General features: G+C 41.1%; 1 protein-coding gene across 1 annotated transcript in view; it reads right to left on the bottom strand.

The window, feature by feature from the left end:
* gbf1 (golgi brefeldin A resistant guanine nucleotide exchange factor 1) overlaps nt 1–22,999 on the bottom strand; it is a 580,908-nt gene that overhangs the window by 236,098 nt on the left and 321,811 nt on the right. Inside the window, 2 exon segments of the mRNA XM_034185226.1 lie at nt 12,997–13,226; nt 14,177–14,324. Of these exon segments, the coding sequence (XP_034041117.1) occupies nt 12,997–13,226; nt 14,177–14,324 (378 nt within the window).

The raw sequence follows: 22,999 nt of genomic DNA, 5'->3' as shown, positions 1-22,999 counted from the left end.
TAATAACCATATGATCGTATTGTCAAATGAATAGCAAAATATACACTGTATTATAACCATAATACATTATAAACACCCTTTAAAAAAAAAAAAAAGCAGGATACAGGGCTAAAATCAAATGTCTCCCACTTTGACATGACTTAATATAACCTAAAGAGTCCCTGGACAAAGTTTGGCGCTTTTGTAAAACAGTGCACGATTCTATTCCTTAACTGCTGGACTAAATGGTAAATGGACTGCATTTATATAGCGCTTTCCCATCTGCATCAGACACTCAAAGTGGTTTACAACAATAATGCCTTACATTCACCCCAATGTCACGCAGCTGCCACGCAAGGCACCCATGACACACCGGGACCAGCTAGGGGATTAAGAACCTTGGCCAAGGGCACTTAGTGATTTTCCAGTCAGGCTGGGATTTGAACCGAGGATCATCTGGTCTCAAGTCCAACGCTTAACCACTAGACCATCACCTCCCCTTCACAACTTAACCAATCACAGCCACATAAGCTTCTTCTGGGTGTCTTGGTGGCTCTCCTCACTCTTCTCCTTTCACAATGACTCAGTTTTTTGAGAACTGTCTACACCACACAGATTTGCCATGGAGTGCCATACTGTTTGTCATATCAGACATATTCATTTGACATGTCAGACATATTCAGTAGATATTAAAGGGAACAGGGGTATGTAAACTTTTGATCAGGGTCATTTTGGATCATTTCTGATGCCATTATGATTTTTTTTTTTAAATCATAGTTCCTTCAAGGCACTTCACACAAGTAAGGTCTAACCTTACTAACCCCTAGAGCAAGCACACAGGTGACAGTGGTAAGGAAAAACTCCCTCTGATGATCTGAAGAAGAAACCTCAAGCAGACCAGACTCAAAGGGGTGACCCTCTGCTTGGGCCATGCTAATTAAAACACAATTATTACACAATTTACAAAACAATTCACAAAATGAATATACAGGAAATGTTGCTGGTGCACAGGACAGGAGGGTTACAGAAACAGACACCACACCCATCTTTGGATGGAGCCGCACCTCCAACAGAAAGAACAGAATCAGGCATCAGAAAGACAAGAAATACAGTATAATTTGTCAGCATTAAGCAACAAGAAAAACAGAAGAAATACTAAGGTGACTGCGGGCCACTAGCCCTAAGCTTCACTGAAAGACCCAGAATTTAGATAAAGCTGAGGCCGCGGCCCACTCCGTTTCCTAATAAAATTAATTTAAAAGAGTAAAAAGCATAGTAACATACTATGCCAGTATGCTAGCTTTACGAAAGGGAAAATAAGTGCGTCTTAAGTCTGGACTTGAAAGTCTACAGAATGTGACTGTTTTATTGACGCAGGGAGATCATTCCACAGAACAGGGGCACAAAAAGAGAAAGCTCTGTGACCCGCAGACTTTTTATTCAGCCTAGGGACACAAAGTAGTCCTGCACCCTGACAACATGAAGCCCGTGCCGGTACGTAGGGTTTAATTAGGTCAGCTAGGTAGGGAGGTGCCAGTCTGTGAAGAATTTTATAGGCTAGTAGCAGAACCTTAAAATCTGATCTCACTGGGACAGAAAGCCAGTGAAGAGATGCCAAAATGGGTGTAATGTGGTCAAACTTTCTGCTTCATGTCAAAAGTGTGGCAGCAGCATTTTGAACCAATTGGTGAGCCCTAATGCTGGACTGCGGTAAACCACAAAACAGAACATTGCAGTAGTCCAATCTAGAAGACATAAACGCATGGATCAGGGTCTCAGCATCAGCCATAGACAGGATGGGATGAATCTTCAGTATATTTCGCAGGTGGAAGAAAGCAGTCCTCGTAATATCTCTAATGTGAAGATCAAAGGACAACGTAGGATCAAAAATTACCCCAAGGTTCCTCACTTCGTCAGTGTGATGTAGGACACATGAGCCGAGGCTAAGCGTTAGCTGGTCAAATTGATGCCGATGTCTCACTGGACCAAGAACCATCATTTCAGTCTCATCTGAGGTTAAATAGTAGGACATTGCTAGACATCCAGCTTCTCACTGATGCCATTCAATCTTCTAAGGATTTTAGGTGGATGAGATTACCAGCAGTTATCGGCATGTATAATTGAGTATCATCAGCACAACAGCGAAAGGTAATCCCAAAATGCTGCAATATGTGCCCACGGGTGGTATATAAATGGAGAAAAAGCAGGGGGCCTGAGATGGACTCCTGTGGAAGCCCAAATTTCATGTCACTAAGGTTAGAGGTAGTGTTATTGTATAAAACACAGTGAGAACGTGTCAGGATTTTGGCCAGGTCAGGGCGCTGAGTCCATGTTTTCCCCCTTTCTGTTGTTTGCTTCCTGCTTCAGCTTTGATTTATTAATATTTATTTTCATAATTTGGTTATTCTCTGTTTTGACATGTCACTTTGTTTTCTTTGTTACTTTTTACTTTGGCCTTTTGCTCTGTTGTAGTTGTTTTCAGTCATTGTTTATTAAGTTATCACTTGTTCCGCTTGGTTATAATATTTGTTGTACTGTTATGTCAAGATTTGTTTTGGTTATTGTTTGGTCACTGCTTTTTCTTATGGTTTGTCTTACTGCCTTGTTTTCTTTAGTCAGTGTGTGTTTAATGTCATTTTAGTATATCGCTCCATATCTCCTGTTCAAGTCCGTGTTGCCAGTTCATGTTTAGTTTAGTTTTCATGTTCATGTTTGATTCCTGTTCACAGTAATTTATTATATTCAGTTGTAGCTTATTGCTTATTTCTGTGTCACTCCACATCCTGCACCTGCATTCATGTCTTTGTCTCTCACTTTAACTCAGTCTGCTTTGTGTTTCCTTTCACTCATGCTCTGTGCACCTGTTCACATTTCTTTCTTTTCTTCACTCCACCTTGTGTTGTCCTCCCTTACCGTCTTGCACAATGTAGTATCTTTGTTCACTAGCCACACCCCCTTCTTGATTGTTCCTCGTGCACCTTGTTAACTCCTGTCTTATTCTCCACCCAGCCACCACACCCTTGCTCGTTTGTTGTCTTTGCACACTTACCAGCTCTGTATCTAGTCCCGTTTTGATTTGCCGTGTATCCAGATCTTGCTTTGTGTTTTTTGACTGCGCCTTTTACCTCGTCCATGATGTCTGTGTCTGCTAGTCCCTTTGAACCCTGCTTGACCATGACTGCATTTTTGCCCGACCCTGTTTGTGCTTCTGCCTCGCCGACTGATCACCTGTGTTCCGAACCTGAGCCTGAACGACTGGTCAGGTATGACGTTAACCATGCAAGGGCACTCCCAGTAATCCCAAAATAATTCTGCAGCCTATCGAGTAGAATATGATGATCCGCGGTATCAAATGCAGCACTAAGATCGAACAGCAGCAGAACTGAAGTGGTGTCTGAATCCATTTCAAGCAGAAGATCATTCACCACTTTAGTGAGAGCCGTCTCTGTGGAATGATACAAAGATAGAAAAAAAGATCAAAAAGATTATTCTCAGTAAGGTGGTCCACAAACTGCCGTCTGTATTTTGGTAACTAAGGATGGTTTTCCTGATCGTTGGATTTATGTGATTTTTTGGGGGGTTCTATTGTCATATCAGTCTCTATGGCTTCCTCGTCTGGTCTGCTCTACCTTTAAATGTTTGGTTTACTCCCTATGGGCTTGCCGGTGTTTCAGTCTTGAGGCAGCTCTAAAAGGTCTCTCCGACTCTGTCTTGAAGGACAGCGTCCTCAAGACACGATTCCCTGTTTCAGCTGTGGTTTGTGATAAGCCTCATGGTCGTCCTCCTATCTAACATTAAGCCGGCCCGCTAACATGTTCTTGCACCAGGTTCCACTCAGGGTCCTTCCTCCTATTAATTATTTGCATCCTGTTTTCCACCAGGGGTTCTCAGTACCTGGGTTTGGTCACAAGGTCAGCAACACAAGGGATCTCCTGCAATATAAGCCCCTTTTATATTACCCTGGTCTTATCTTTGTCTATTACATCACTTCAGTTTGTGCACTCCCCTCCTCACAATCTTGTTATCTTGTAATCTGTGTTATCTTTGTTCACTAGCCACATCCCCTTCTAGATTGTTCTTTACGTGCACCTTGTTGACACCACCTGTCCCTTGTTCCACACTAATTAGTCCACAAGTATTTAAACCCCACAGTTCATTTCCCCGCCAAATTGTTGTCTCAGTATACTTTCCAGCACCTTTCACAGTCCTGTTTTTTGTCTGCTCTGTGCTTCCTTGACCATGCCACTTGCCTCATCAAAGATGTCAGTGTTTGCTTGTGCCTCTGACCCCTGCTTGTTCATGACTAAGTCTCTGCCTAATCCTGCTTGTACCTCTGCTGCGCTGACTGACCACATGTGTACCGAAACCAAGCCTGGAATAAAGACCATGATTTCTCCTACACCGAAGCCTAGTCTGGGAGTTTGCACTGTGGGTCCAGCCGCCATGGTAACCGGGCAGCCACCTGGCCTGAGAGTTGAGTGTATATGACCACTGAGTTTAAACTATCCACAAGACTGTCTACCGATTTGACATTTTACAAACATGAAGTTAAGATATCAGGCAGTCAAGCTTCGAGTTCAGTCGTAGTTGAGCTGTTGATGGGTCGCCGCAGTGATAAATAAGGTTGTTGTTCCACTAAACATTGCAGCAAAACTGTAAACCTAATAAGTGAGTGGTCAGACACCACCGATGCAAGAGGTAAGATGCCAATATTCGTGATAGCAAATCACATGCAAGAACCAAATCCAGGGTATTTCCACTAATGTGGGGCGAGTCCTGAATGCATTGCTGAAATCCTAATGCATCCACAATTTCCATAAATGATTTGGAAAGGTGATCAGAAGGCTTATTTATATGAATGTTAAAGTCACCAATAATCAGAATGTTATCTGCACTCGTTGACAAGTTCGAGATGAATGCACCAAATTCATCTAAGAATTGAGAGTATGGGCCAGGGGGCCTATATACAGTGACAAAGTAAAACAGCTGATTTTTATTCTTCTAACCTTGGCAATACATAGCATCGTGGGCAGAGTGGAGAATCAGATGTTCAAACGAGTTATATTTGTGACCCCCAACAGCTAATAAGCTAAACCTAGATTTATAAATAAGAGCAACACCCCGGCCTTGCTTCACATCATGAGGGACGTGACTAAATGTGTATGCCGGTGGACAGGCCTCATTTAAGGGGAGGACAGCTGTAGGTTTAAGCCAGGTTTCACATAACCCAATCATATCTAAATGATGATCAATAATTATTATACATTTATTGTTTGACAATAAATGGCTTCATGCAACCACTAACCAAAAGTAAAAAAAAAAGTTTTTGTGTTATTCATATTCTCTGAAAAATAGCCAGAAAAAAAAAAAACTAAAATTCTGACAGAATATGTAAAGTTTTGAGCACAACTGTACAATCAGACAAACACATTCAAATTCACACTGACATTCATTTTAGAGTCACAAATTCTCCAAACCTGCATGTTTGGAAGTGGGAGGAAGCTGGAGCAGCTGGAGGGAACCCACAGAAACACTGGGAGAACATGCAAACTAAAAAACACAGAAAGGACCAGGTGGGAGGTGGACCTAAGCCCTTCTCACTGTGAGACAACAGTGCTCGATGTTAAGCCACCGTGCTGCGTCATAATTTGGCAGAATTATATCATACTGCATGTCAACAAATTAAAGGAAAACATACTTTTGTAACAATATTGTAGATATTTAACTTGTTAAAGAGAATGTGAGTATACCCACCTCTTTGTACAAACCTGGGCCCTTGTCCGTGAAGCAATTCAAAGCCCTCTCAAAGAGCTTCTAACTTTAGTCCAGCAGTTAAGGGATAGAATCGTGCACTTTTTTACAAAAGCGCCAAACTTTGTCCAGGGACTCTTTAGGATATATTAAGTCATGTCAAAGCGGGAGACATTTGATTTTAGCCCTGTATCCTGCTTTTTATAAAAGAGTATTTGCATGGTTATAATACAGTGTATATTTTGCTATTCATATGACAATACGATCATATGGTTATTATGTAGGGGGCCAGTGATCAAGATTGGACCTTGTTAAGCTGTAGAGAATGGCTACTGCAACTAGTGCAAAGCTATACTGAGCTTATGTGATCATGTATCATCCGTCGTGTGGCATCATACGTCGTCGGAAAGAGGTTAAATTATAACATTAATTTACCATTATTTTTTAAGCGTGTAAACTATGTTTAAGTGCATTTGTAGCATACTTTCTTTTTCTATGCATGTAAACAGCTTTCAGTCACTTTAAGTAAATTAAATATAGAGTCATGATTTTATGTTTTGGAAGATATAGCATAAGGTAAACTGAGTGTTTTAAATTGTAAACTAAATGGTTATGGCCATAAAAACAAAATTGATTTCTTGTAATTAATAAAAAAGCATTTCTTTCCGTTCAAACACTGTTGTTATTTTAGAGTGTAAATATGTTAGAGTGCATGAGTAGCATCTTGCCTTTGCCCTATGCTCGCAAATAGCTATATTATATAGGTATATTGATATTCATAATTTAGTCACGTTCCCTAGATTAACGCTTTTTCTAAGAGTGTAAGCACACTGAAGTACATTCAAAGCATCCCTACTTAGCCTTAATACATTTTTCATAACCTTCAAGTTTATATTATAAAATTAAATAGACATTTGGATAAGAGTTTGTCATGAATTATATGCTGTAGAAGGCTGAAAATGGTTATTCGCTTAAACCCAAGTTTTTAGAGTGTAGACGTTTATGGATTCAATGTCTCCCGATCTTATATACAAGGTCTGTGAGAAAAGTATCCGACCTTTTTATTTTATGGCAGAAACCACCAGATCATTTCTAAACAGATGGCTGTGTGGATCCGGGACCGTCGTGTGCAATTTCTCTGGTTATCACAAGAGCTGGACATTAGCCATTTTCCGGCAGATTTCACTTTTAACAAGACATTTTGTCATGGAAAGCCGTGCAGAGGCTTTACGCGTCATGACGGAGCCGCTGATGGAGCGAGACAAAGAACACCTCCGTTTTGGAGTGTCAGAGGACAAGTTGGGACATGCCTATCTCGGCTTTCAGTGGCTTACCAGTCGAGTGAGTATAAGAGAAATTGTGGAGAGCTGGGCACGGATGACGCAACCGACAGGCGTGAAAAAACTCACGCATGCGCACGAAGGTTCAAGCTTGGCTGACGTAAAAACATATGAATCAAATCAATATATTTTTTGCATAAAATAAAAAGGTCGGATACTTTTCTCACAGACTTCGTACTTCAGGACACTATAAGGTACAGCTGAAAAAGTTTTGGCGCTTTTGTAAAAAAGTGCATGATTCCCCTAAAATTTGTCCCTTAGCCGCTGGACTACTTAGCCTAAAATTTCCTGGAAATGAATCTTGGCCTAAGAGTGAGCCAGCAGGTGTCTAAGAGCGGGTCTGAGCAAGGAAGGGCAGAAACTCCTATCTTTGTGAGGAGGCGGGGTTGACCCCATTGCTAGGTATGACGCAGTCCTCTAAGAGCAGTGATTGGTTGTCACAGAAAGGGGAGGGAAAAAACAAACTGCTTTTTTAGCAATCTTGTGAATCACTAAACTAGTATTTAGTTGTACAACCCCTGGCAATAATTATGGAATCACCGGCCTCGGAGGATGTTCATTCAGTTGTTTAATTTTGTAGAAAAAAAGCAGATCACAGACATGACACAAAACTAAAGTCATTTCAAATGGCAACTTTCTGGCTTTAAGAAACACTATAAGAAATCAAGAAAAAAAAAATTGTGGCAGTCAGTAACGGTTACTTTTTTAGACCAAGCAGAGGGAAAAAAATATGGACTCACTCAATTCTGAGGAATAAATTATGGAATCACCCTGTAAATTTTCATCCCCAAAACTAACACCTGCATCAAATCAGATCTGCTCGTTAGTCTGCATCTAAAAAGGAGTGATCACACCTTGGAGACCTGTTGCACCAAGTGGACTGACATGAATCATGGCTCCAACACGAGAGATGTCAATTGAAACAAAGGAGAGGATTATCAAACTCTTAAAAGAGGATAAAGCATCACGCAATGATGCAAAAGATGTTGGTTGTTCACAGTCAGCTGTGTCTAAACTCTGGACCAAATACCAACAACATGGGAAGGTTGTTAAAGGCAAACATACTGGTAGACCAAGGAAGACATCAAAGCGTCAAGACAGAAAACTTAAAGCAATATGTCTCAAAAATCGAAAATGCACAACAAAACAAATGAGGAACGAATGGGAGGAAACTGGAGTCAACGTCTGTGACCGAATTGTAAGAAACCGCCTAAAGGAAATGGGATTTACATACAGAAAAGCTAAACAAAAGACATCATTAACACCTAAACAGAAAAAAAACAAGGTTACAATGGGCTAAGGAAAAGCAATCGTGGACTGTGGATGACTGGATGAAAGTCATATTCAGTGATGAATCTCGAATCTGCATTGGGCAAGGTGATGATGCTGGAACTTTTGTTTGGTGCCGTTCCAATGAGATTTATAAAGATGACTGCCTGAAGAGAACATGTAAATTTCCACAGTCGATGATATGGGGCTGCATGTCAGGTAAAGGCACTGGGGAGATGGCTGTCATTACATCATCAATAAATGCACAAGTTTACGTTGATATTTTGGACACTTTTCTTATCCCATCAATTGAAAAGATGTTTGGGGATGATGAAATCATTTTTCAAGATGATAATGCATCTTGCCATAGAGCAAAAACTGTGAAAACATTCCTTGCAAAAAGACACATAGGGTCAATGTCATGGCCTGCAAATAGTCCGGATCTTAATCCAAGTGAAAATGTTTGGTGGAAGTTGAAGAAAATGGTCAATGACAAGGCTCCAACCTGCAAAGCTGATCTGGCAACAGCAATCAGAGAAAGTTGGAGCCAGATTGATGAAGAGTACTGTTTGTCACTCATTAAGTCCATGCCTCAGAGACTGCAAGCTGTTATAAAAGCCAGAGGTGGTGCAACAAAATACTAGTGATGTGTTGGAGCGTTCTTTTGCTTTTCATGATTCCATAATTTTGTCCTCAGAATTGAGTAATTCCATATTTTTTTCCCTCTGCTTGGTCTAAAAAAGTAACCGTTACTGACTGCCACAATTTTTTTCCTTATTTCTTATAGTGTTTCCTAAGTCAGAAAGTTGCCATTTGAAATGAGTTTAGTTTTGTGTCATGTCTGTGATCTGCTTTTTTTCTACAAAATTAAACAACTGAATGAACATCCTCCGAGGCCGGTGATTCCATAATTTTTGCCAGGGGTTGTATAACCAGAGTTTTTCATGATTTCTTCACATCTGCGAGGTATTAATTTTGTTGGTTTTGAAGCAAGATTTTGCTGGTTTACTAGTGTGCTTGGGGTCATTGTCTTGTTGAAACACCCATTTCAAGGGCATGTCCTCTTCAGCATAAGGCAACATGACCTCTTCAAGTATTTTGACATATCCAAACGCCTAAAGAGAAATGGAGGAATATTTTGTGGACTGATGAGAGTAAAATTGTTCTTTTTAGGTCCAAGGGCCACAGACAGTTTGTGAGACGACCCCCAAACTCTGAATTCAAGCCACAGTTCACAGTGAAGACAGTGAAGCATGGTGGTGCAAGCATCATGATATGGGCATGTTTCTCCTACTATGGTGTTGGGCCTATATATCGCATACCAGGTATCATGGATCAGTTTGGATATGTCAAAATACTTGAAGAGGTAATAGTAGTAGTAAACGAGCAAAATATTGGTTCCAAACCAACAAAATTAATGCCTCGCAGATGTGAAGAAATCATGAAAAACTGTGGTTATACATAGTTTAGTGATTCACAGAATTGCTAAAAAAAGCAGTTTGAACATATTAGTTTTGAGTTTGTAGCGTCAACAGCAGATGCTACTGTTATTGTGAACACCCCCTTTTCTACTTTTTTTTTTTTTTTTTTTACTAATAACCCAATTTCATAGCCGTAAGAGTGTGCATATCATGAATGCTTGGTCTTGTTGGATTTGTGAGAATCTACTGAATCTACTGGTACCTTGTTTCCCATGTAACAATAAGAAATATACTCAAAACCTGGATTAATCTTTTTAGTCACATACAGTAAAGAAAATAAGTATTTGAACACCATGCAATTTTGCAAGTTCTCCCACTTAGAAATCATGGAGGGGTCTGAAATTTTCATCTTAGGTGCATGTCCACTGTGAGAGACATAATCTAAAGAAAATCTGGAAAAAACAATGTATGATTTTTTTAAATAATTTATTTGTATGTTACTGCTGCAAATAAGTATTTGAACACCTACCAACCACCAAGAATTCTGACTCACACAGACCTGTTAATTTTTCTTTAAGAAACCCTCTTATTCTGCACTCTTTACCTGTATTAACTGCACCTGTTTGAACTTCTTACCTGTATAAAACACCTGTTCACACTCAATCAATCACACGCCAACCTGTCCACCATAGCCAAGACCAAAGAGCTGTCTAAGGATACCAGGGACAAAACTGTAGACATGCACAAGGCTGGGATGGACTACAGGACAACAGGCAAGCAGCTTGGTAGAAGAAGACAAATGTTATGATTATTTATTAGAAAGTGGAAGAAACACAAGATGACTGTCAATCTCCCTCGGTCTGGGATTCCATGCAAGATCTCACTTTGTGGGGTAAGGATGATTCTGAGAAAACTCAGAACTACACAGGAGGACCTGGTCAATGACCTGAAGAGAGCTGGGACCACAGTCACAAAGATTACATTAGTAACACATGACGCTGTCATGGTTTAAAATCCTGCAGTGCAGCAAGGTCCACCTGCTCAAGCCAGCACATGTCCAGGCCCGTTTGAAGTTCACCAGTGACCGTCTGGATGATCCAGAGGAGGCATGAGACTAGAATAGAGCTTTTTGGAATCAACTCCACTTACCATGTTTAGAGGATGAGAACAACCCTAAGAAAACCATCCCAACAGTGAAGCATGGGGGTGGAAACATCATACTCTGGGGGTGCTCTTCTGCAAAAGGGACAGGACAACTGCACCGTATTTAAGGGAGGATGGATGTAGTCATGTACTGAGAGATTTTGACAAACAACCTCCTTCCCTCAGTAAGAGCATTGAAGATGGGCCATGGCTGGGTCTTCCAGTATGACAATGACCCCAAACACACAGCCAGGGCAACTAAGGAGGGGCTCTGTAAGAAGCATTTCAAGGTCCTGGAGTGGCCTGGCCAGTCTCCAGACCTGAACTCAAAAGAAAATCTTTGGAGGGAGCTGAAACTCCAAACCTGAAAGATCTAGAGAAGATCTGTATGGAGGAGTGGACAAAAATGTTTACTGTGAACAATGACATTAGTTTGTGAAAGTATGATGCAACTCAGATGTTCAGTTGGGAAACTCCACAAGCTCTCGATTCAATCACTGAAGTGATTGAAACTGTTCACCTACACTCCAGCATAATTGTGTAATCGGTTGGTGTTTATTTTGCAGTTTGCTGACTGGCCTGGCCACAGCCAAAGTCTATTACCAATGTGTCAGCGTGATGAAAAACCCTCAAGAATTAAGCCTCGGCTTCTGGAGTACAATTTTCGATCTCCACAAATCGGCTTACTCCTTATGCAATATCTCAACAGAACAAGCAGACAGGCAGAAATGCAGTCCATTTACGACAGGCGACAGTGGTAAGGAAAAACTCACAGATTCATCTGCTGTGGCGATCCAAAGTGGAAAAACGGTAGGGGCTAAAGGCAATTTATTATAAATGTGTGGAGTTCAGAAAATCAAGGTCATCTGGTTGTGTGCTGACCCACTGAACATCTGATATAGTCAAGAAAAACAAACATCTGTCTTGTAACCATTATTTTTAAATAACTAATGTCGCATTTACACATAACGATGGCAAGTCACGAATGTCACTAAGTATACATTCTTGGCCACAGTGATCACAGATGTGATGATTTGAGGCAGAGGCGTCAGGTGTCCTCAGGAACTGCTGCAACCCGTTACCATGCATTACGATTAATGGCACGTGTTGCTGGAGAATTATCAGGAACCATTACACATGGTTAAGAATAATGTTCCGTGTTGTTGCGCGCTATTGCACATAATAGCGCATTGTTACATTCTGCCACGTTGTGAATGAGGTCAATTGTCTGCACACACCCCCATAATCATCCTACCGTCAGTTGTTGAACAATTCAGATCACTCCAGTTTGCTCCTCAAAATCCACCAGTAGAAGAACTTTGTGACTGCATGCTTAGTTAGGCTCTGTACCATGGAGTGGCGCAGAAAGGAGGAGAAGACGGAGAAAGCCAGATGTGTGGCTTCATGTGGCTCTCATCTTGCTCGTTTTCCCAAACATCAGGCACAACACCAGGTCGAACACCTGTAGGAGCGCGCTGAGGAGCATTGGAATGAAACTTTTAGCCGACTTGGTGTCACTGTCCTTCTTCAGCAAACTGCAGCAATGAAACTGAATGTGGTGCAGCAGGGTTTAATTGTGTGAATGTCAGAGAAGAATGCTGTCATGCTCTATTAAGAATCACCACTAATCAAGACGGATCAACACGCTCAGTTGCAACCTCCACGACATGAGGCGAAATGAGGGTGGTGCGTGACATTCGTGCAAGATTTTTTTGACAGCCAAAAACATGCTCCACAAAAATCAAGAATATCACGTACCAACACGCACTATTAAGAAACCTATTCAGATGCGTTAAGTCATGTTAAGAATGTCAGGAATGTGCCAAGAATGATGCAAGTGTGACATTCATAACGCGTCTCGCCTGTGTATACGCAGCATAAGGAAAACACTCTGACCTAACACAGATATTGGTTGATAAAATGGAATGTGTGCAGTTTGATAGTTTTGAGATTTTTTTTTTTTAGATAAGACAGTTTTTAGATGGTTTTTGAATTTATCCAATCCCATGTTCACAGCTGTACTGTTTATCCATTTAGAGCATGGTAGTATACAATTCCAACACTACCTTCATGAAAGAAAATATTATTCTTACTTGTGCATCCACATTGTCAGACTCGATCTCAGGAAGCATGGTAGCAGTAATTTGTGTAGTTGTAGAGGAGCTGCACTGGTCCACGTCAGAAAGGTCTTCCCTTGAGGTGGTCTTCGAACAAGTGTCCAGGCCACTGTCAGTGGTTGTAGGGCTACAGATGGATGACCCAGCACTGTCTGAAGCCGGTAAGGCAGATGTAAAGGAGCCTGGTTCAATGAATGGCACCCCACCTTACACAAAAGAGACATAATGGAATAATGTGCCAATGGTGGACCCTGATCCAAATGTGAGTGTTGTCTGTCAGACCTATCTTATTATGTATATCTAGACTGCCAAATAATAATTAGCAGCTACAGCACATCTAGAGAATTTTGCTTTTCTTCACAATGAAAAACATGACAGGGTATATTTTAGCACATCAACTTAGTGTTACATCTGCCTACTTCTATCTACGAAACGTCAATCGCCTCCGCCCCTCCCTTACCTGACATTGCTGCCATCCTAGATGATAGTATCATTACTTCCCGTCTGGATTATTGGAATACTCTCCTCTTCGGTCTCCCTCGTAAATCCCTCCATAAACTTCAACTGGTCCAGATTTCAGCTGCCCATGTCATAATTTGAACCCCCCCTTGAGCCGGCATATCACTCCTGTCTATGAACAGCTCCACTGAGTTCCGGTTCAGTTTCATATTCAATTCAAAATCCTCTTGCTAACATTCAAGGACATACACAACCTCGCTCCCCCACACCTGTCCAACCTCCTCCATGTTTCCGCTCCCTCAGATGCTCTTCCTCCATCCACCTGTCTGTCCCCACTGCCTGTCTCACTACCATGGGGAGCAGAGTGGGAGAGCAGAGCATTCAGCTGCTCCCAACTCAGAAACATTGATTAATTTCCCCCTTTTAAATCACAACTCAAAACACATCTGTTTATGACTGCTTATTCCACCTGATGCCTATTGCTCTGTCTGTTTTAGTGATTTTGATTTATACTATCGTTTCTTTTTATTGGAGTTTGAGTTTTAATGTACAGTGTTAAGTGTACACTTTGAGTTTCAAGAAAGGCGCCTTCAAATAAAATGTATTACTATTATCTGCATTTGCTAGAATTTTGCCTATTGCACACTCCTAAAACAAAATGAGACTTCACTGATGTATTATCATGCAAATGTCTTACAAGATAAGTTGTTGTTGCTTAGAGTGGTGGACTGGAGTGGGTCATTTTGACCAGGTGGATTTCGGACCATGTGGCGAGGAGGCCTTGGCGAGCGCTTCTGCTTCTTCCATTTGGATGACTCACTGATCCCTCCTGCTCGCATCTTCAGCTGGAATCAAGAGAAGCATCAATGGAGACAAATGTTCCAGACTGGACGATCATAAGCAAATATGACCAAGATCAGACATTTTCAACAGTGCACAAAGGTTAAGCTTTACCCTTGGTTGTTTAAGCTTAAGTTACCTCATACAAAGAAATGTCATATTTGTGACTGCTTTCATTAAACGAAATGAGGAGCAAATTGTGAAATGAAAATTAGCTCAAGCAAACTGTACTCAATGAAACAGTATACACTTTTCTACGACATCTCTAATTACATTGCTGTTGACTGATGCGAAAACATATCTAGACTCAGTGTGAGAGAATTATTCCTAAGGGTAGCATCTCATTGGGCTGCAACAAGTTGTGAACAGTGTTCACCATCCTCTCGGGTGAGTCACAGGGTGTCGCTCGGTTTTGAATTGTTCAAGAAAAATTCACACAACAAAGTACAATTTCAATTTATTTAGTTTATATAGCACCATATCACTGTCTCAAGCCACTTCACACAAGTAAGGTCTAACCTTACCAACCCCTAGAGCAAGCACACAGATGACAGTGGTAAGGAAAAACTCCTACTGATGATACTGAGGAAGAAACCTTAACCAGACCTAAACTCAAAAGAGTGACCAACTGCTAAGGCCATTATACCAAAAAGGTTAGCAATACAAAACACAACAACAATTGATGAGAGTCCATGCAGGCATCCAGTCTACACCCAGTCAAGCCATTTGTTGGATCTGTTCATGCAACAGAGTCCACTCCATGTCATCTAATCCAGCCGCATCTCAGACAGAGAGAAAAAAACTAAACAGAATCAGTCGGCCAGAAAACTACACTTAATATAACTGTATAATAATTTGTCAGCATTGAGCAACAGGAAATCAGAAGAAATACAAAGGTGATCGCTGGCCACTAGCCCTAAGCTTCACTAACATACCCAGACTTTAGATAAAGTTGAGGTTGAGACCCGCTCTGTTTACTAATAAAATTAATTAAAAGAGTAGGAAGCATAGTACCATACTTATGCCAGTATGCTAGCCATACAAAAAGGAGAATAAATGAGTCTTAAGTCTGGACTTGAAAGTCTCTACAGAATGTGACTGTTTTATTGACACAGGGAGATCATTCCACAAAACAGGGGCATGATAAGAGAAAGCTCTGTCACCCAGAGATGTTTTATTCACCCCAGGGACACAAAGTAGCCATTCTTACAATATGGAGCGCCTTGGGGCAACTGTTTGTTGTGATTTGGCGCTATATAAGAAAAAAGTTGATTGATTGATTGATTGATTCACCCTGATCAGACAGGAACAGTGTTTCGAGAAGACAAGCGAGTCCGGCAACCACTGATGCCAGCCTGGCTGTGCACATGGAGTGTGTGCTGGATGTCACCTGTGCAGGTGATGAGGACTACACCAGCCTTCCATACAATGGAAACAAGTTTTATGCTTTTCTATGTTATACTCTGCAATTTTACATACTGCATTGCCGAGACACAGCAGGCTGTCACTGCTGATCAAACTGTCTGCCATCGGAGAGTGACCTTTCATCCACGCTAAACATTCAACTCTTTTTCTTCTCCATGGAGCCACGCTACCCTGTTTTTAAAAAATTATTATTACCTCATTTTATTATTTCATTATTTACTTCATTTCATTTTAATATTATTTACACTGCATTTTCTTCTGTTCCTACAGTGCGGGGAATTTACACATCCTCTTTTTTTTTTTTTGCCAGCTTGCACTCGGCCGAGACGGACGCGTTTTTTTCTCTTCTCCCTCCCTCCTTATCTTTCCTGCTTCTGTGGCGTGTTGTCTGTGAGGCTGCAGCTTTGCTCTTCTGGAAAACGACAAAAATGGATCTGTTAAAGTGGTCTCTGAACGCAATTGACACTATTTTTTCTACAAGACATTCGGGGGCGGAGGACCCGACCTGTCCTGCCGGGACGCATGTGATGGGTTACATGATGGACTCGTGGAGGAGATGGCAGGTCATGTGCCTTTACATGCTTTCTGTGGAGGACATCGAAGATGTGTACATATTCAGCTTGGTGGTGACCGGCTTTCTGCTGTGTGGAGCGGGCACTATGCTGGTTTACCGGAAAATCAAGAAAGTGGAAGCAGCTTTGATTGGTCCTTTCAGGCTGCCCTACATGATTGATTTGATTGGGAAGGCAGTGGCTGCGCAGTCGGCGGGGGTTAACCGCGCGTTGGAAAACATCTCGAATAGAATTGCAGCCCTGGAAACCCGCTCTGACCGTCTGAAGACCACATTCTACATTCAGATGCATTGAGAGCCACTCTGTTCTCAGAACTGTGGAATCTTTCAGGCGTCTGCTAATCTGGCTATTCATTTGGCTTCCCCAAATACAGCTGCACTTCAAGGTCGCTGTGATAAAACCTCCTCGAGAAGATCAACACTTAAGCCTCGCTCCCTGGTCTTCCCCCCTCCCCTCAGCTTCTCCGGCTCTGACGTTGACTGTGCTCAGGACTGCTCAGGACTGCTCAGGGCTGCCCCCTCTCCCTCCAGGATTGTCGGACAAGGCCGTTGACGGCGCCAAACAGGCTGCCTCCGGAGTGTTCTGATAAACTGGACCTTTTCAAATCTCGGTTGTCGTCCTGTGTCCTTGTTTTTGTCTGTGTGATTATTGTTTTTCTGTGCTGATGGGGATTTTTTTTCTCATTGCCGCTGTGTAATGCAGCGGCTGTGAGGGTTTTTTTTTTCTCCTTTTCCCTCGTGTTTTGCTTTCATATATATGTTTATGTACCGGGCCGGCCTATGTGTTGTGTGTTGTGTGTGTGTTTGTTATGGGTCGGTGTTGGTTTGCTCAGCCCTGCTGTTGACCAAGGCAGGGATGTACATCTGGAGCTGGTCCCCAGGCGCCTAATGGCGACTTCTGCTCCTACTGGCAATTAGGATGGGTTAAATGCAGTAGACACGTTTCATTGTGCAGGGAACATGTTCTTCTGTGCATATGACAATAAAATTTCTTTGAATCCTTGAATCTTTGCTGGTGGTGGGCACAGTTCTGATAATCAGATAACTGATGATTATCGAAGATAAAGTTTTCAATATTATATTATCTTTTCAGAATACTTTGAAAACCATTATCAGACTAATTATCTTCCGATAAATTTTTGTCTGAAAATTTTTAGAACGTTAACGTGGTAAACAAACGTGAGCAGATGTGTAGTTCTACCCTCTGCAAATAGGAGAACTGCTTCCAGAAGAAAACGCTCTATCCTCTGTAGGCAAAGGAGAACTGCTCACCAAAAAAAAAACAAAACAAACTCATTTCATCTTTTAACCCCATACTGGTATGGGGCCAATATCACCCAAGTCATCCAGAGGCATACATTTTTAACTTATGGTTCAAATTTTAACCAAACTTATTTCGGACAAGTTATTTAAATTAACGTCACGTCTGAAGTTTTATGAAGTGAAAATATCAGATATATGTTTTAGTTAAAAAGTAATGCGCTAATTTTTAAGGTTTCAGTGTGGACATGCTGTGTCCAGGTGCATTATGGGTGATAGAGTAATCTCAGTACGTTCACGACAGGAGAAATGCATTTCAGACACGCTGATCAGGCTCCACGCACAACAGCATTAAACTCTAGTGCCTAAAACTCTTAAGAATATAATCTCTGGGTTTATAGACGTTATTGTGTTTATTAAATTCCACACATCTTAAACGTAGCAAGTAGCAACACAGATGATCTGTAATTTTGTTTTGGCAAGTTTTCAAGGTCTCTACTGCCATCTACTGGCCAGTAGTGTTCATGGCAGTATTCAAACTGAAGCTGGGTTGATATTTTCAATCACTGTACTCGGTTCCAGCTCAAACTGTACCACAGAACCGCACGGTGTAAAAGTTCAGAGTGCATGATTTACGAGGTCTATTAGAAAAGTATCCGACCTTATTATTTTTTTCAAAAACCATATGGATTTGAATCACGTGTGATTGCGTCAGACAACTTTGAACTCTCGTGCGCATGCGTGAGTTTTTCCACGCCTGTCGGTTGCGTCATTCGCCTGTGAGCAGGTTTTGAGTGAGGAGAGGTCCACCCCCTCGGCGGATTTTCATTGTCAAGAAATGGCAGAATGATTTGGGTTTTTTTTCCATCAGAATTTTTTCAGAAACTGTTAGAGACTGGCAGCTAGAAACCATTCGAAAAATTAATCTGGCTTTCGGTGAAAATTTTACGGGCTTCACAGAGAATAAGGACTGTTACGACGGCTTTAAGGACGCTCGGCGCGCCGCACTTCAAAGCCGCCATCGAGAGCCACAAACCACCGGATCATTTCTAAACGGATGGCTCTGTGGAGCCGGGACCGTCGTGTGCACTTTCTCTGGTTAACACAAGAGCTGGACATCAACCATTTTCCGGCAGATTTCACTTTTAACAAGAGATTTTGTCATGGAAAGCCGAGCGATGGATTCGCTACTGGAGCGAGACAAAACCAACTCCGTTTTGGTCTCACAGGACTGCTTTGAAATGGCGTTCAGACAGCTGTCGGTGGTTTTTCCACTGAGTGATTATCTGAGAAATTGTGGATGTGCCTGGACATGCCAGAACATGTCCCGTGAGGCTTCATCACGGCGTTGCTGTGCGCCATGCGGCACCGCCGCGACGCGCGGAATTCCTCCGCACGTCTGTCTCAATGTGCCGAAAAAGTGCTGATGTCCACATCTTTTCACAATTCCTGTGCTAGTCAGACGACGTCCCGGATAAAACACAGCGTCCAGTTTGGAAATGAACGCCACATTCCACTGTTACAGGAGTTTTTGTCATGGAAAGAGGAGCGGAGACTTCGCGCTTCGATGTTGTTAACCCGGGCCGCGACCGATCCGGTACGTTGACATGCGTCAACGTGTCGTAAGTACCAATTCAGTGAGATTCCAATTGAAAAGCTGTTGCTAATTTTGTCACAATTTTATGTCTCCAACTTCTCCCCAACAGTTGCAGCCCAGTGAAATACTAGCTTAATTCTAAAGCCTGTACTTGGATGCAAACATGCATTTGTCATAACCAACAGGTAGAAGAATCAAAAGAGCAAAGACCATTTTAAAAAGCATTTCATGTCAACTTGATTTCAGCTTCAGCAGCATCTAGGCAACTGGTCATGTTAAATATGACAGGGAGAGAGAAAGAAAGAAAAATATAAAAACAGAACAAAATATAGACAAAAATACAAAAACAAAAAATAGAACAAATAACTAAGCATCTTGTTGCCATGATGTGCAGTAGGAGAAGCTTATGAATGACGCCACAAAGAGAAATGATAAAGGTCCCTTAAAATGCAATATGGGAATTCACAAGTTGTCTCACTACGCCACTGCCAAAAACATTTACAACATGAACCCCATTCTTCAGTGATGAACGTGAGGTAAGAAAAAAATAATAAACCTGAACTTTTTGTGGCAAGGAGGTGGAAGGAGATGTGGCTGGAAAAGCTGAAGATCCTTCAGGTAATTTGAAAATCTTAAGTGCTCTGAGGTGTATTCTGGTGCACTTTAGCAGTCAAATCCTGTACGGCTTCTGATCAACAGAAATCAAAATTATACCAAAAGTTTCTTTCAACCACAGCCAATATAATTTATTTACACCTTTATGACAACTCTGTGTCTCCTTCTTGGAGAACAGAAACATTCACCATAGTATTTCAGTAATGTCACACCAGTATCGGTACAATTTTTTTAAAAGTTATCTGTCATTTTGTCACCAGGGAAAGACCATGTGGTACAAACAAACCAATCAGAATTGGTTTGCCAAAGTTGGAAGATAGTACGTAATTGGTGAAATGAGCCAAACAAAACTATAAAGGTGGCCGTGGCCATGACCATGGCCACGGCCATAGCAAAAAGAAAGAACAACATTCCAGATGAAAACAATTCATAGATGTTGCACTTAGTTAGTTATTCTATTATTGCAGTGTTATCCACCAAACCTGGCCCTCGGGACAAGTAATACTCCATGTTTTCATTTGTTCCTGATCTATTCACAGCAGAACAGCTTAGGTGTGTTCAAGTCAATCAACAAGCTGATTTGTGTGCATTTACTGCACGGAGAACTGGACAATGCGCAGTGCTCTGGGTCACGAGGACCAGAACTAAGGACACTGTATTACTGCATACTGCAAGTGAAGAGATGATTTCCACAATACAGAGCAAATCACCTTGACCAGGTACACCTCTGCATTCACAGTTCAACTAAATTCCAGAAGGACCCAACCTCAACTTTTTTGGTGCACGTTTTTTGCAGAAATGAGCAGCAAAAACAGGACTTTCACTACCTTGTTCTGCTCTCTCACACTGTAGCAGTTGCAGGAGAAAAAAAATACTTCCCCTTTATCATTGGTGGAAGGAAGACAACAGGAAGAGTATCACTCCTCTTGCTGTCTAACTGGTGAAGTCTGTGTCCCCTCTGTCTCGTCTTGGGCAGGAATTGTTTTTGAGTGGCACAACTAATTTGTGTGGAATTTTATTGTTTTTTTAAATAATTGTACAAAAATGCCTGAAGCATTTCCTGTATTTTAATGTAAATAGTTCTATATAACTTTGTTATTTGCTACATTTGTACGTCTTTTTGAAATTTATGATTTACATTTGCATTTTTAGTTATAAAAATGGTTTGTTAAACGTTTTTTTCACAGTGAAAAAAAAAAATCATACTTTCCATTTCGTTTTTATGTTTTTGTGTGAATTTAGGTCCATTTGTGTTAATTCATCATATCAGAATAAAAAAACAAAACTGTAGAGTCATACATGTGAGGTTGTACTGAAAAAAGACCAAACAAGGCAATGTAAACAGTTTTTTAAGGTAAATTCTGAATGTAAAACCAAAAGTAGTCAAACACGGCCAATTATACCCTGGACCCCAGAGTGTTGTTATTTATTGTACGTTCTCATGATTTTATTTTTCCCCAGTGTTTCACGTTCTGTATTCGACTTAGAATAATACATGCCATGATTCTTCATGCACCGTTAAAGCTGGTTTACACTCCTTTGATAAACACAAAGTTTTTTTAATGTATTAATTTATGTGTTTATTTTCAGACTGTAGCTGACAACATGACCAAGGTGAGCGTATTAAAGCTGTGATTCATAAGGGATACAATCATTAACCTGTCCTCAAAACTACACATTTTAGAAATAGGTAGTATTACATACCGTGATAATAACTAACATTAGTATGACTAAATGGCTGGTCTGTGAGCGTTTTATTGCAAATCTGTAAAAAATACTGTTTTCTGTGGATTAACTGGCCTAATGAATCATCGAAGTGTATGCTGCAACTTTCCCATCACGCAAGGTGGTGGTTTACTCATTCAGAAAGCCACAATGCAGAGAGTGGTGTCTTCTCTGTGGACACACATACAGAGGCACAGAGCCACACATAAAGGCACCCTGACACTTGCACAAATTTGATCCCTGCACTGGCACACAATCTGGCATGTCAATGAGCAAACGCGTTGTAAACTGTTGTAAACTGTGTGTGGAATGTGAGCAGCTGCATGCCAGTGCACAAAGAAAATTCTGACATGTTCAAAAGTTCTGGCACGCATTAATTTTGCAAACTATTTGTGAACACTGTGCAACCTATTCAAAAACACTGCGTGTCAATGCATGAAAATTCAGTAAGGTATGTCTTCTATAATACTTTCCAATTCTATGGTAGAACTCTACTAGTGTATACTAAGGTATATCTAAATATCTAAAAAAAAAAAAGAAAAAAAAAAAGAAGAGTAGAATAGAAGAGTAGAATAGCGTAGAGTAGAGCCACTTAGGTGCCTGGACTTGAGAACCAGGGATGGTAGGTTGAAAAGCTTTTTTATCCCATGGGAACTCAGGGATTGCAGGCAGGGCATCGGAACGATTATGACGAGATGTTACATCTATAATAAACATAATGTTACAGATACATGATCTAACTCGTGATAAGGAATGAAAATTCAACTGCTTTACCAATCCATTTCAATATATATTATTAATAATTACCTTTGAGACAAGATTCCAAATGCATTCACTGCATGACGCGCACAAGACAACCCACAGCTGTTGATAACGATAAAGAGAATAATGACTCTATGATTCTGGGAGCGATGAGAGAATGGTTTCATCAGCCACATTCTGAGAGCAAATGCCTCATTGGCTATGAAATGATTATTTTATATAGTGTGACATCAAGCGGGACTAAACGTTGTGTCCAGTAGGACAAAGCGGGACACAACGGATTGCACGGCAGTGCAGAGATCAAATTTGTGCAAGTGTCAAGGTGCTTTAAAGTGTAGGTGACACCAAAAAATGTGCACAAATATTCACTAAAAATGATGGAATGCTGATATTTTAAAAAATCCTGAGCAATAAAAGTCGTTAAGTGTGCTACGTCATTGGGAGAATGGGACCTGCTGATTCAAGCCCAAATCAACTGTAAACACAGCGGCGGTCGAGTTGTTTTTGGACTTTTTTTTTTCTAGTGTGGGCTTTTTTTTTTTTTTTTTTTTTTTTTTTTTAAGTCCAGTCTGAAGGTGATTCTGAAGAAGCTATGGGGACACAGCCTTATGGATTTGAGCCTTATGTAGACCACAGTGAGGGAGACTAAAGCTGGGAGAAAAACCTTCAGTCTGACAACAGTGATGCTACTGGCAGAGTTCAGAACACAGAATGGTGATTATAAC

Source organism: Thalassophryne amazonica, chromosome 13 (genome assembly GCF_902500255.1).
Source record: "Thalassophryne amazonica chromosome 13, fThaAma1.1, whole genome shotgun sequence".
NCBI classification, from domain to species: domain Eukaryota; kingdom Metazoa; phylum Chordata; class Actinopteri; order Batrachoidiformes; family Batrachoididae; genus Thalassophryne; species Thalassophryne amazonica.
The sequence above is the reverse complement of the archived record's forward strand: the minus strand, read 5'-3'. Positions and strand labels throughout refer to the sequence as shown.